This window comes from Malus domestica, chromosome 15, assembly GCF_042453785.1.
Source record: "Malus domestica chromosome 15, GDT2T_hap1".
Taxonomy (NCBI): Eukaryota; Viridiplantae; Streptophyta; class Magnoliopsida; order Rosales; family Rosaceae; genus Malus; species Malus domestica.
In genome coordinates this window covers 29,955,735-29,971,967 of record NC_091675.1, presented here as the reverse complement: position 1 = coordinate 29,971,967, position 16,233 = coordinate 29,955,735, and the positions used below count along the sequence as shown (strand labels likewise).

The following is a 16,233-nucleotide window of genomic DNA, read 5'->3' as shown; positions in this document are numbered from 1 at the left end:
GGATGATAAGGCGACCGACGCCGATCCGAATGATTTGATGCAGCATTTTCAATTCGAGCATGCGATTGCTATAGCCATGGGGAACAATTGTCCTACTACGGAGTGGCGTTTTTGGAAAGAAGTGTTGGAGAATGCAAAGAAGGCGGTGGTGGATGAATTATTAGTAAGTATAATGTTGATGGATCAATAATTAATTTTGTGAAATTTTTTTGTTATATGTTAGAATTAATTATTTGCGTATATGTGTAACAATGTAAGTATACTCTTGATGATGAGCCGAGGAACTGTTGATGAAGTTGATGGAGGATGCGTTGGAGGGAGGTTACAATAGGTGGCGTTATGATGTCTTGCAGAATGGATCAGGACCATCAAAATAGTAGTTTTAAATTTATGTTTTGTATGACAATATTTAAATTTAAGGTACTTTTTTATAAGTTATGTATTCCGACTTAATTATGTTTTAATTCATGTTTGGTTATTTAAATAATTGAATGTAGTATAATATCAATTTATTTAAGGTATTAATTGAATGAAATATAATACTAATTTATTTAAGGTATTAATTGAATGGAATATAATTTATTTAAGGTATTAATGATTTAGTGTATTAAGTGAATGGAATATAATATCAATTTATTTAAGGTATTAATTATTTAATGTAGTAATTGAATGGAATATAATATCAATTTATTTAAGGTAGTAATTATTTTTAGAATACATATTATAACTGAAAATTTGTTGGCAATTATAAAGTTTACGTAAACATAGATATCTATGTTTACGTAAACCTTATAATTACAATAAGTTCATAACTAAAACCTTTGCGCAACAAATATGTCGTTGTGCAAAGTCTTGCATGACAAACGTTTCGTCGCGTAAGTGTCATCAGTTATAGGTGTATTTGGTGCATATGAATCAGAGAGATAAATAAGGTGTTTACTGCATGTGTTTGCGCAACAAACATTTCGTCGCGCAAAGTCCCTAACCTTCCTATAAATATGCACTTCAGATGTCCTTATTATTCACAATTTGTTTCGAAAACGCTTTGCAATTCTGACAATTATAATCAGTTCGTTCTTTGAGTGTTGGTATAATGGCCGACAAAGATGCACGTTCATCAAAGGCAACAGATGGAGAAGGTTCTGGAAAAGGTTTGCGTTGAAATTTTTTGCATTTTGTATAAAGTTTTTATTTAGCTTTAGTATTATGAAATTATTTTTTGTTGATAGACAAGAAGAAAAGAGTTGCGATACGGGTTCGACACACATATGGGAGGAGCCGTTATCGAATCACTGCAGACAAACTAATAGGGGTTGTGAAGTCAGATAAATGCGCCAGCTTTTCATCCGACGTAGGAACAATGGTGCGTACCAAATGTGATGCGGATTGGGAGTCTTGGAGACCCATCCCCAAGGAGTTGAAGATGCACATGATTGATGAGTTAGCTGTATGTGCTAATTTCATTAGTTAAATAATAAGTATGTTGTTAAATATAATATAATTGTGAGATTTTAATTTATTAATTTTTGCATGACAGGCCAATTGGGACATTGACAAAAGTGACCCAAATTTGATGAAGGTTATCAACAATGTGTTCAAGTCGAGATTCCGAGAGTGGAAGTTTGATAATCAACGCGCTACAGCATTACAGCAAGAACAAGAAGTATTGGCGGATGAGTAGAATATGATTTCTTATTTTAATATTATTGCTTATTTAATAATTATATATGAATTTTAAGTTTTTTTAGTATGAAATTTTTTTATTAAATATGTACTTGATGTCTATTATGAATGAAATTAATGCATTTTAATAAGTAAGTACGTTAATTATATATGCACAAATGGAATTATTTATTAAATATGTATGTGGTTTGAAAAAATTTGAAGAGTTAATGGAAAAATGTTGTCAATATCCCAAAAAAAAAAACAAAACAAAAGCGTACGCTTGACGAACTATTATTCGTCACGCAATGGGTTTAAATAACCCGGGAAAGTCAAAGGCACACAAAAAGTTGAAGGCCACGTCAATGTCACCCCCCCCCCAAAAAAAAGTGCAATGAATAGTTAAAAAATCCCAGGAAATCGTAGTCCACTGGCGCCAAAAATGTTGAAGCCTAAGGGTTTGCGCGACAATGGTTGCGTCGCACAAAATTTTTTCACTTTACCGAACTTAACCAGATTGCAGGAAGGCAGAAGCTGCAAAACATTTGCAACAGCTGCCTTCTCCTGGTGCAATTTCCAACCGTTTGAGGTATCATTTTTCTTAACTAAGTTATCTAATTAATTTTCATTCATTTAAATTGTGTTGTATGTAGTTTATAGGTGTTGTGAGTTTATGTATTTGTATGCAACCATTTTTGTATGGATGTACAAAAAATGGTTTGCAATGTTCATATGAGCTTAGTTTCTCATTTGAGAATTAGTTGGATTTCATGAATGGATGCGAAAGCATGACTGCGGTCCAATTAATTCTTGAATTGTCCCAAATTTTTGGACAGTTTGAGATTGCACATTTACATGTTGTAGTTTGCAGTTCACGCATTAGAGTTTGAGCATGGGATATGTGGTAGCATCTCTTTGCATTCTTCGGGTGCTTCGTAGCTTTTTGTATCTACGTCGTGCACTTGAAGAATTGCAGGGAGATGCTGCCAAATTTTTCCCAAGCTCGAACTCTAATGTATTAGAACCGTAAATTATAGCATGTAACTGTGCATTCTCGAATGAGATAGGACCCATACTGGAGGCAGAAGGTGGAATGTCATAATTGAAGTTGTTGTAACCCTTGTAAATTTTTTTGTTTGCATGTGAAATGGACAAACAGTGGATACATAATCCTAACAGATGTGCTAATGAATATTTGGATGAAATAAATCAGTTCATCGATTTTGCAATTACAAACAACTCCAGTTCAACTCAAATTCAGTGTCCTTGTAGAAAGTGTAACAACTTAATGATTGAATATTTTGAAACTGTTTGATACCATTTAGTGAGAAATAGGATGATGGAAACCTATACTACGTGGAATCATCATGGAGAAGAAATACAATATGCTTCATCCTCCGACACTACCCGAGCAGTGCATAGAGTTGACTCTGTTGTGGATCCAAATGATCAAATTATGGACATTATCAATGATATTTTTCCAATCGCTAGTTCGAATAAAAATGTGGAAGTAAAAGATGGCATCCCTCCCACCATGGACAGTGAAGCATTCGAAAAATATGAAAAACTATTAAAAAGTGCCAAGCAAGAATTATACCCTGGTTGGGAAGGATTTTCGATGCTCACGGCCATTGTTGAGTTGATGCATGGAAAACCAAAGTTTCGTATGTCGAACCAGTGTTTTGATTACTTTTTGGGGGTTTTCAAGAGGATGCTTCCAAAAGACAATTGCCTTCCTAAAGATCATAAAAGTGCAAAGAAGGTGCTGAGTGGTCTTGGATTGGGATATGAAAAAATTCATGCGTGTAAAAATAATTGCATTTTGTTCTACAAAGAGAATAAAGCGTTGGATAAATGCCCTGTATTTAATTAGTCGTGGTTTAAAATGACATCACAGAATAGAAGAACGAAGATTCCACAAAAAGTTATGCGTTATTTCCCATTAAAGCCCAGGTTGCAGCAATTGTATATGTCGACGCACATTGCAAGCGACATGAGGTGGCATAAAGACAGACGGGTGGATGACGATGTTATGAGACATCCTGCAGATGGACAGGCTTGGAAAGAGTTTGATCGGTTGTACCTCGAGTTTGTCTGGGTGGAGCACTAAGAGCTACTACGCATGCCCAGTTTGCAAAGAGGACACGACGTCTAGTTGGCACGCGGGAAAATTTTGTTACCTAGGGCATCATAGGTGGTTGGCGTGGGACCACAAGTGGCGTCAGAATGAGACAGCCTTCTTCAACTGTACAGAGCTTCGGCCAAGACCCAGAGAATAATTCGGTGATGAAATTTTGGCTCAGATGAATTGGTAGGATTTTGCTCCATTGGGCAAGTCTGTAATTAGAACAAGACCAGACACACATCTAAACTGTACACATAAGACAAAGTTGTTCGAGCTCCTGTACTGGTCCAAATTAAAATTAAGACACAACATTGATGTAATGCATGTTGAGAAAAATGTGTTTGATACACTGGTCAGAACTATACTAAACATCAAGGAAAAAACAAAGGACACAATAAAAGCTCAGATTGATCTGGAAAATATGGGCATTATGCCATGTTTATGGATGACGAGGGACAAAGACATAGCCAGAAAGAAACTCGCATCGTTTTCGGTGAAATCGGATAAGAGGAAAGAGTTTTTACAGTTTCTATCTTCTGTAAAGTTTCCATATGGGTATGCTTCAAACATCGGCCGTTGCGCAAATGTGGATGGAGGCAAATTTTCCGGCCTCAAGAGTTATGATTGTCATGTCATACTTCAACATTTTCTCCCAGTGGGAATTCGACACCTCTTGCATGAAGACGTGGTGAAGCCGATTATGTTGTTGGCAAGATATTTTTCCTCCATCTTTCTTCCTAAGCATGATCCACATGATGATTCACTTGCCGGATAAGCCATTTCTAGCCGGACCCGTCAACTACCGATGGATGTATTCGATTGAAAGATAAATAATTGTCATAAATACTTTAGTTCATGATGTATGTGTAAATACACTAATTTTATACGATAATTTCTTTACTAATGGAGATTACTGGGTGAATTAAAAAAGAGTGTACGGAACAGGTCAAAACCCGATTGATCAATTGTGGATAGATGGGTCAGCTTTGAGTCCCTTACATTTTGTGCAATGTGCCTACAAGACGTTGAGACTACGTTCAACCGACAACAGCGCAATAATGACGGTGGTGTGAGAAGTGAAAAAATTTATGTTTTTTCCCAAATTGCACGACCATATGGCGAACCAATCAGAAGGGAGGCGTGTGACAAAAAGGACATGGAGGTAGCACATTGGTTTGTGCTTAACAATTGTGACGAGACAATTATGTAACTAGATGAGAATGAAGAGTTGATGAGTGGGAACATCCTTCACATTTATATGACAAAAAGCATCGTGAATTGTTTCCTCGATGGTTTCATGAAATTGTATGTTGTTCATGTTCAGGTTTTTTGCATAATTTTAAATATTAAACTAACACGACATCATTTTCTCTTTTATTTAGGTGAAGAAATTGAAGGAAATTAATTCGCCCACTTACAGTGAAGAATTGTACAGCTTGGCGATCGAGCCCCTAAGCGCAGAATTGTACTCCGGTTGTCATGTAAATGGCATCAAGTTTTTGGCAGCTGATCGCGATGCCAAGCTTTGTACGCAAAATAGTGGGGTATATGTATCGGGTGCAGGCGACTTTGCAGACATTGATTTCTATGGAAAACTCACAAGTGTTGTGCAATTGCTTTACAAAGACCGGTGTCAAGTTATCATCTTTAAGTGTCGCTGGTTTGATACAAACCCACGTCGGGTTGAAGGTGTTAAGCGAGACGATGGTTTGCTATCGATCAACACTAACATATGTTGGTATAATGACAACCCATACATTTTGGCAAGGATGGCTAAACAAATTTTCTATATATATGACCCTAAGGTCGGGAGGGGATGGAAAGTAGTTCAGAAGATTGAGCACAGAGGGGTGTATGATATTGCAAACTGAGATCCTGCTGCCGATGACAATTATGGTGACGTTGCTGACCAACAATTAAAGACTTCAACGACACTTGGTGCAGATACACTACAGGATATGACTATTGTACAAGAACTGTATCAGGTAGCTGGAGGTCCTGAAATCGAAATACCCATCGATTCCATTACGATTGACCTTAGGGATCTACCGCGATACAATGCACCCAAGCGTGCGAACGACAATGTTGGTGTGTCTACAGACGAGGAGGAATGGGAGTCTGAATTTGACGATAGTACTGATCATTATTCTAGTTCAGACAAGGATTAATGAAAAATTGTGATGCATATTAATTAAATATATTGAATGGTATTTAAAAATGTTGTATACAAACAAAAGTTTCCTTTAAATTTGTAACAAAATTAAATTAAAAAAATATTTTTTTATTTAAACCAAAAAATAAGTTAAGTTCACAATTATGCATGATGACGTTTTATAAATAGTTGTCGTGGAATATTAAAAAATTCAATTTTTTTTTTATGAAAAACTGGTTGCACAATGAACGTTAAAACATCTTCGTCACACAAGCATGTAAAAATTTTGATTTTTTTCCCAAAATTGGCCGCGTTTGTAAGTCGACGCCGTCAATTAATTTCGCCCAAATATTTGTCTCAGACCCAAGCTCCTCACTCTCTCTCTCTCTCTCTCTCTCTCTCTCTCTCTCTCTCCATTCAATTAATCTCAAACCCAATCTTCTCTCTTTCTCTCTCTCTCTCGTTTGTAATTCGAACTCTATCTTTCTCTATCTCAGACTCAATCTCAGTGTCTCCCTTTCTCCATCTCTGCATTCCCTCGGTTTCTTTGTCTCTCTGTCACTCTCCGGTTCAAAACCACAGCACTCCGATGCCACACCGCACGCAACTTTACTAGGTAAGGACACAGTCTCCCTTAATTCATCTCCTTAATTCAATTATTTATACGTGCAATTTTCTGAATTTTGATCTTCAATTATTTTAGTTACAACATTTAGGGATTTAGGGTTAGAATTGGGAAGCCTAGGTTAGGGATTTAAGGTTGGAATTAGGAATCTTGGGTTAGCGATTTAGGGTTGAAATTGGGAATCGTAGTTGCTCACGGTGTAGGGTTTTTGAATTAGGGTTCGAATTACATATTACAAGTTGGGGAATTTTTTATTTATTTAGGGTTTTGAATTATGAGAAATTAGTAGGGAAAGGAATTTAGTTGTCCAATCATTGTTGATATAGCCCTGTGTTGGATTGGTGAATGTTCTGAATTTTTTTTATAACAAGCTCATAACTAATACTACTCTTTTTCTGTTGGATTGATGAAGGTTGGATTGTTGAATCGTACTATATAGCCATGTGTTGTCATTGTCCCGTGAAAATTAAACTGAATTTGGTTGTGTTCAATTCCCCAATATAGTTTATAGGAGTCCAGGGAATTTCTTAACGGTTCAAATTATTCCTCTACAATACCACTTTAGATGTAAGTATTGCTTAACATATACATATGTGTGTGTGTGTGTGTAAGTATTGCTTAACATATACATACATATATATATATATGTGTGTGTGTGTGTGTAAGTATTGCTTAACATATACATACATATATATATATATGTGTGTGTGTGTGTGTGTGTGTGTGTGTGTGTGTGTGTGTGTGTGTGTGTGTAAGTATTGCTTAACATATACATACATACATATGTATGTGTGTGTGTGTGCGTGTGTGTAAGTATTGCTTAACATATACATATACAAAATAAAAAATAGTTGCATTATCAATGATATTAAATACTAATCTTATAGTGATATTGCACAGTGTAGAAAAACATGAATGATACTAATCTTATTGTCCGACCAACTTCAACGCCATTGTTTTTGTCCATCTGTAACTACTCATGCTGAATTAGCATCTTGTCCCATTGCTTTTTGTAATCATTGTCCATGTATAAGTCTCTCAGCTTCTCAGGAGAGCAATTCTCAAATAGCGTCACACTCAAGTATGTCAAAGGACCATGTTGAATGCAAGAAAAAATATACATAAAATTGGGTTGGGATTTAGGGATTTAGGGCAGCAACAGGGATTCTTTGGTCTTGGGGGAAATAAAGCAAGGTCTATGAAACAATTGTTGACAAGGGGCCGTTTCTATATTCAGTCATCTAAGCAACTTTTGAGGAGTGCAAGCAAACTTTTCTCTGAATCAAGAGTAGAAGAACCTTTAGATAATTCTGTGTTTGATTCTCCATTTGTCTATAAGCTGATTGCGAAATGACATCCCTTTCATGCATGAGTTTTTTGCTTTATTATTTTATGATATGTGACATGCATTACAAAGTAAGCCTTCATATTGGAACCTATTATGTGAAATGCTTTGGTATTTGCACAAGTTAGAAAATAAAATGGAGCTTCTATCACTCTTTGGATACATAAAGCATCTAGTGTGATGTTTGTGTGGTTGAAAGATCGAATAACTTATAATTAGTGGCTTCAAGCGTTGAATAAATCATGGTTTGTGGTTTTTTGGGTTTTCTTGTGTTGTTTTCATTCACCTTATATATGCATATAATAATTTGATTATCTAAACAGATTCATGATTGTTTTTGTAGATGTCGAACTTAATATCAAACCGGTGGGTAGCTAGTAGGGGCAGTGAGACACCTTGTCAAGGAGGTAATGTTGTTGGCACCTCCACACTTGATTTGGACATGACAAGTGTCCCTCCGGTCGCACCACTAGGGCCAACGATGTCTATGGTTGTTGTGTTATTGACTTCTTCGGTGACGCATCATGTCCTAAGCGCCCGACGGACCCATCGATGACCCCGGACTTCTAAGGAGGCTCAACCGTCTGGTGACGCTTCCTCTGTCCATGGAGAGGCATCCCAGATAGGTAAGCTTGCTTCCTTCCTCCCTCCCTCCCGCCCTCTCCTTCTTTTCTGGTGTATTATAGTGTAGATAGCTTATATGCAAACATATTTAACCAAAAAAAATAGGGAACATATAATTATGGAGATGCTCATTTAAAATGATTCTATATCCTTGACTGTATACACCAGTTGAAGTACTTCAAGCAAAATAATTGTTTTGATCTTGTTTTCAAAGAGCATCATAATTAAATACTATTCTTGCTTTTTGAAGAAACTTATATGATTCATAAGAGCTAAGTTCACCTCCCTAAAAAGCCAAATGTGATATAAAAGGAAGCATATATTAGTTGATGTAAGTATAATTTTGTTCACTAAAACATTGATGGAAATTATTAAATTGCATGGAATTCCTTTATCATTAATCAGCTTTATTTCTAAAGTGACTTGATACTGCTGAATTTTCCTTTTTTTTTTTAAAGAAAAATAGCAGCATTCCTGTTTTAGATTTAAATTTTCCTACTTTTTGGTTAAACGAATTATTTTCGGTGAATTTTACAATACAAGTCGTTTCTGCAATTTTTATTACCACAATAAGTCTTTAACTTTATTTCTTTGAGTTACCTTTGTAGTTTGGTGTAATGTAATTCTTGAGTTTAAATCTTCATTGACATAATCTTAAGCTAATATTTGTTTTACACACTTAAAGAACCTTTTTATCCTATTTATTTCTCTTAATCTCACGCCTCGAGTTTTGGGGTGTGACAATTTTGCTCTTAGCAACTAGAGGCATAAAGTGCAAATTTACTGCATTATTAGTTGCAAATAATCAAACTTCTAGTTAAAAGATGGATATTCAAAATCCCACCATTTCCCTTCAAGTATAGAATGTGAACTTATCTTGTGTAATTAAAATGTGAACCATAATATAATTAAGGAATCCTATCCTTTCTAATAATTGAGCACCAACGTAAAAATATTTGATGCAAATCGAACTGATCTTTTAATTTATGCAGAGGATAACATGCATGCTAGCTAGTTATTTTGAATTGTGATTTTGACCTATATTAATGATAAGTAGCATTGAGAAGTCATATCAACAAGTTGTAAATTTTGTTTTAACGTCCCCAGTTGGTATAAACTGTTTGAATTGTTGGGTGGATGTGTTCTTTATGTTGTTATATTGTGTGCTGGTTTTAGGAAATGTTATAGTTTTAAGGGAGGTTCTGCCGAATTTTCGATAGAAAATATAAATCGTCAAATGTTTACTTTGTTTATTTGGTAGGTAAAAAAAACAAACCAGGGGCCCTTGCAGACTACAAAAGACTTCTCAGACCACTCACACCACGACCCAGAAGAACACCATTACGTGGGATCCTCGACATTGTGCGGCTACAACAAAGGAGCAGCACAATGCGCTGGCCATGGACGTTGGCTGTGTTATTAAGAGCCATTGCTCCATCAGGTGGGAGTCATGGAGAGTTGTGCCACAAGAAACCAAGGACGCCGTGCTTTATGAATTATCGGTAAGTATTTTCAACCTCAAATACTACATTTTTATCAAAGTATACAAAGATTATAAATTTTAACTACTATTTATTTGTTGAGTTTTGCAGAATCACTATGAGCTCTCCAACCTCGATTCCAACCAAATGGAGTACATCAACGACCTTTGCTCCAGTAGGTTCACTCAATGGAAGAGCGACCTCCACAAGCATTATGACTTATATGACGGTTCGAAGGTCACTCTAGAAGTTGGGTTCCCTACGGAGTTGCTGGACCGTCAAGATGAATGGAAGTGGCTCTGCGGCCATTTTCAAGACGAGAAATACTTGGTATGTATAATTTATATTTCAATAATATATTAATAAAAAAATTACAATTTAAAATAAACATTTCATTTTTTTTCATTCATTTGTTTTAAATATCTAAACTAATACATTTTTTTAGGGTAAAAGAATGTTTACTACCCTCATGTTTCGTAGTTTTCAACATTTAGTACATCAAGTTTTTTTCGTCTCAGATTCATACCTAAAGTGTAAATTTTGGGACAGTCTTATACATCCGTTAGTCAAACTGTTAAGTTTTCCGTTAACTGTGACGTGGCGCACAGACTGGGTGCCACGTGTCATCTACGTTTTTTTTTTCCTTTCTTTTTTCTTTCTTTTCTTTTCTTCTTCCTTCTTCTTCTTCTTCCTCCGACTGCAACTTTCTTTTTTTTTTCTTTTTTTTTCTTCCTCCTTCTCCTTCTTCCTTCCTCCTTCTTCCTTCCCCTTCTTCTTCTTCTTCCTTCTCCTTCTCCTTCTTTTTCTTCCTCCGAATCTGGGGAAGTTTTTTTTTTTTTTCTTCTTTTTTCTTCTTTCTTCTTCTTCCTCCTTTTTCCTCCTTCTTCTTCTTTCTTCTTCTTTCTCCTCCGACTGCAACCTTTCTTTTTTTTTTCTTTTTTTTTTCCTTCCTCCTTCTTCTCCTTCTTTCTTCCTCCTTCCTTCCCCTTCTTCTCCTTCTTCTCCTTCTTCTTCTTCTTCTTCTTCTTCCTCAAATATGGGGAAGATGAAGGTTTTTTTTTTTTTTTTTTTTTGAGGAAGATGAAGAAGAAGGAAGAAGGAAGAAGGAAGATGGAAGAAGGAGAAGAAGGGGAAGGAAGAAGGAGAAGAAGAAGGAGGAAGAAGAAGAAGGAAGAAAAAAAAAATGCAGTCGGAGGAAGAAGAAGAAGAAGAAGGAAGAATAAGGAGGAAGGAGGAAGAAGAAGAAGAAGAAAGAAGAAAAAAGAAAAAAAAACCTTTATCTTCCCCAGATTCGGAGGAAGAAGAAGGAAGAAGGAGAAGAAGGAGAAGAAAGAGGAAGAAAAAATAAAAATAAAAAAACCTTCATCTTCCCCAAATTCGGAGGAAGAAGAAGAAGAAGGAAGAAGGAGATGAAGGGGAAGGAAGAAGGAGGAAGGAAGAAGGAGAAGGAGGAAGAAAAAAAAAGTAAGTTGCAGTCGGAGGAAGAAGAAGAAGAAGAAAGAAGAAGAAAGAAAAAAAAAGAAAAAAACAATTCCCCAGATTCGGAAGAAGAAGAAGAAGAATGAGAAGGAAGAAGAAGGAAGAAGGAGAAGAAGGGGAAGGAAGAAGGAGGAAGGAAGGAGGAGGAAGGAAAAAAAAAAGTTGCAGAAGAAGGAAGAAATAGGAAGAAGAAGAAAGAAGAAGAAAAAAAAAAAACTTGGATGATAGGTGGCGCCCAATCACGGCGCCACGTCACAATTAACGGCAAATTTAACAGTTTGACTAATGGATGTATGAGACTGTCCCAAAATTTACACTTTAGGTATGAATCTGAGACGAAAAAAACTTGATGTACTAAATGTTGAAAACCACAAAACATGAGGGTAGTAAACAGTCTTTTATCCATTTTTTTAATTCAACAGAAAAAAGTGAAGGCAAACTCAATCAATCGGTCAAAGAAGAAACTTATTCACCGATCTAGGTCACGACACTTCTCTTATAGATTGGAGGAGAAACGTAAGGTAACTGTATATTTATTTTAAGTTTTCAATCTTTTTACTCTTTATTACACAATTGGTAATCTATATTAACAATTTTTAAAATTTTTCAAGGGGGGGTCAAAGTTTCCTGAAGTTGACATGTTCAAGGAGGTGTACGTTCGGCCCGGGGATGAGCTGACAGAGCAGCTTCATGTAAGTTCTTTCACATTTATAATATTCAATTTGTATTAATATTAATTACATTTATATTCAAATTAATTTGTTTTTTTTTTTCATTTTTCTAGTCCACCATGATGGAGAATGGCCAGACAGTTATGGAGGAGGTGGCTTCCCAACTTCCCCTAAACACCCTAATTGAAGAGGTATTTCCCCCTGCGGATGCTAGGTTTCAGATCATGATCGACACATTTGATCAGACCCTTGGTCGTCGGCATGGGAATGTTCACTGGGAGCTTAGGAAAGCCCGCCTTTGGGACCCGTCTGCCTCATCCTCCAGGTAGAGAATTTAACAAGCCGATACACTGACATCTGAAGTGGCGGGCTTGATGGAGCAGATTGCGGCCCAAAACAATTTCATAAACCAAATATATAGTGCACTTCAAATCTCTAGCATTCAATTCCCCAACATTGAACTACCTCCAGAAACGACCTACCAGCCCCCTCCCCCTGGTGGCAGCAACTACATTATCCCAACCCCCCATCGCAGCAGCTACGACCTTCTAGCCCCCTAACACAACAACAACAACACCAACTGACTATTGTGACGTCGAGGACTTCTTTTTTTAGTTTTGTTTTAAATTGTTTTAGAATTTAAAAATACTTTTTTTTTCCATTGTTTGTACATTACAATAAATTTTCAATTCAATATTCTTCTTTACATTTTCTATATTTATTTTCATTAAATTCACTTTTACATAAATGAAAAAAAAAGTAATAAATTATTTATAAAACTAATTTACAAATAAATAATAGATTACTTAAAACACTAATTTTAAAATTTGACTACAACGGCCTCTGTATCCGTCGCACAAAGGTTTGTGGGTCAAACAACGTCCGTCGCGCAAAATTTTGAGGGTCAAACCCGTGCCACCGTCGCGCAAGAGTTTGAGGGTTGAAACCCAGTTTCATCGCTTAACACTCGAAACGACCACAACTTCCATCGTGCAATCTTAATTTCGCGCGACGAAGACATTTTCTCCGTTGTGTAATGCCTGACATCACAAGATTTGCGTGACGGAGTTTTCGCCGCCCAATGTTTCCGATGACGGTTTTTCCCTTTGCGCGACAGTTTCCCCTTTGTCGCCCAAGATGTTATTCCTAGTAGTGTTTTCTGTTTATTTTTGTTTTCCTGTTTCCTTGATTATTCCTTATCCAGGACTTGAGAAATAATTAATTAGGTTACTCGAACTAATCATGTAGAATAAATAGACAAATTGCATTGTTAATTCCAGTTAGAGACAAGTAATGCGTGTTTATCCATGCCTAATAGGCAAGGTCTAAAATATTGATATTATCCTGATATTTCCATCGAAATTTCCGTGTTTTTGGACTACCGATATTTCCGATCTCATCGATATTTTAGACCTTGATAGAAACTCTATGTGGTACTAAGTCACTCATGTATCTTATCATGCAATGTATAAAGTGTAAAATATTGTACTAATTCATTATATATAAATGATTATGGTGTGTTTAAATTTCTTTCATTAATTACTACATATTTTATACACTCACAATGTTTGCCAGCTTGCTATATAATCAACTTCAATCAGTTAAATTCATCATGCAATGCATTTTCTTCCAATTTTTTGTGATAAACTAATATATAATTAACTAAATAAACATCCTGCAAAGTTTCAATAAAAATTTCCAAGTTTTTCTTACAATTTCTGTGGTTTTTATTTAATTTTTATCGATATCGATAATATCCTGATATTTCCATTGAAATTTCCGTGTTTTTGAACTACTGATATTTCCTATATCATCGATATTTTATACCTTGCAAATAGGTCATTATCAAGAGAGAGAAAGAGATGCATTATGTCTGCATGTTAATCCTGCTCGAGAACTTTTAGAAAAGAGAAATGTCAGGGAGCTCTTAAAAGTTAGACTCCACATGAAATTTGTTTACAGTTTAGTTTTAGTTTACATGCTAATATTATAAAATAATTAATTCAAAATATTAGGTGATAAAGAGTTCATAGAGAGCTAAATTTTTAAAAGATAAAATTTTCTGTACGTAAATTGAGTATGATCTCTTTATGATCTTAATTATTGATTGACACATATTTATAAACTTAATTTGTTTTAAACTTTCTTGTCATAAATTTTAATAGGGTAAATTACATAATACCCCCTCAGGTTTGAGGTTTATTACAATCCTATACAACATCTTTAAAACATTTCACTTTCATACCTCACCTACTATTTTATTTCAAGATAGTACATCCATTAAATTTTTCATCCCTTGATCCATTAAGAGCTGACGTGGCTGCCACCTGTGTGCTACATGGCAAAAAAATAATTTTTTAATTTTGTTTTTAAAACCTGAATCTTCTAAAAAAAACTAAAAAACGCAGAACCCACCCCACATTCCCCTTAACCCCTCCCCACCCATCTTCTCCCTGCCGAGCCGAGCCTCCCAACCACCTCCCTCTTCCCCATTCTCTTCACCTCCCCTCCCATCTAAAAAACCCACCCCACCCTACCCCACCCCACCCCACCCCACCCCACCCCACCCTACCTTCCCTGACTGTCTACAGTCACACGTTTACACCAACACAGACACAGAACACACCATCGAGAGAAAGGAGAGAGAATGGGAAAGTGTTGTCCTCCGATGGATCTGTTGAGGTCAAAGCCTATTCAGCGCCGCCGTTGTCCTCCTCCTCCGTCGTAGCAGTGTACAGGACCCCTCCACCGTATCGCTCCACCCACCATGTCTCAAAGCTAACCAGATTTGATCAATGTACTCGTCCACCCATTTCGGGATTTCGAACCTCGACGACATATTGAAGAACCTTTCCGAAGAAGAGCACGACGATGATGAAGAGTTTGAGTTCCTCCGGCGACGATCCACGGTGGTGTCACTCCAAAACTCGACCCATCTAGGGGTTTTGGTTCCTGAACCGAAACCAACGTCCAAGCTTCGCCGCGAGAAATTCGAAGACGACCCAACCGATTTCTCGCTCACTGATCTTTGCTTCTTAAGGATATACGGGTTGGTCACTGATTTCCGAAACGTTGTCAGCTAAAAAGGAGAATGAGATAAGGCCGTTCCGTACGGGAATATTGGATTTTGCGGTGGTTGTTGGGGTTGGTGGGTCAGCTGCGGCTCGGGCAGAGGAGAGGGAGAAAGGTGGGAGGCTCGGGAGGGAGAAAATGGGTGGGGAAAGGTTGCAAGGGAAGTGGGGTGGGTTCTGCATATTCCAGCTTTTTTTTTTTTTTTTTTGTTGAGAAGATCTAGGTTTTAAAAAAAATTAAAAAATTATTTTTTATGCCACATGGCACACAGGTGGCAGCCACGTGGTACAAATGTGGCAGCACGTCAGCTCTTAACGGATCAATTGATGGAAAATGTAATGGATGTACTATATTGAAATAAAATAGTAGGTAAGGTATGAAAGTAAAATGTTTTAAAAATATTGTATGAGATTGTAATAGATTTCAAACCTGATGAGATACTATGTAATTTACCCATTTTAATATGTAGTAGCATTAATAAATGCCTGACAATCTGATGCTAATGCATTCTGTTCCGGTTCAGACATATTTGTGGGTCAAAGCTTTCAGGGTATTGGATTTTTAAATTTTATAAAGTTGTCTGATTAATAATTTCGATGAAAAGGACATAAATTCACCTTGAGATTGGGAGAGAGAGCAGAGGAAAAACCAGATTCCATTTCAATATTTAGGGCCATTGCTTAACCAGATTCCATTTCAATATTTAGGGCCATTGCTTAACTATAGGTGCTGCAATGTTTGGGAAATTAAATTTTTAATAAATTAAATGTTTTATTAATAAGATTTAAACACGATAATTAATAATTAAACAATAATTCAATTATCAACAACAACGTAATTTAATTTAAAAAATTAATATAAAAATTTAATCTTTGTACCATTATCTCACACACTAATACATTCTATATTCCTATAATGCATTGGAAAAATTACACATAAAGTATACTTTTTATACTTAATTTTATATTGAGACAACATTTTTTAAACATTTCAAAGA

The 16,233-nt window shown here is 36.1% G+C and overlaps 1 protein-coding gene and 1 long non-coding RNA gene across 2 annotated transcripts; both read left to right on the top strand.

Annotated features, from left to right (window-relative positions):
- Positions 1-6,356: 6,356 nt before the first annotated feature.
- Positions 6,357-8,539, top strand: LOC139192192 (uncharacterized). Its single transcript, XR_011576137.1, has 2 exons — positions 6,357-6,555; positions 8,253-8,539. It is a non-coding gene; the product is annotated as an uncharacterized lncRNA (long non-coding RNA).
- Positions 8,540-9,803: 1,264 nt separating this feature from the next.
- Positions 9,804-12,035, top strand: LOC139191844 (uncharacterized). Its single transcript, XM_070812869.1, has 3 exons — positions 9,804-10,035; positions 10,126-10,344; positions 11,916-12,035. Exons 1-3 carry the CDS (start codon positions 9,934-9,936, stop codon positions 12,033-12,035), a joined length of 441 nt encoding a protein of 146 aa, XP_070668970.1. The 5' UTR covers positions 9,804-9,933.
- Positions 12,036-16,233: the final 4,198 nt, after the last annotated feature.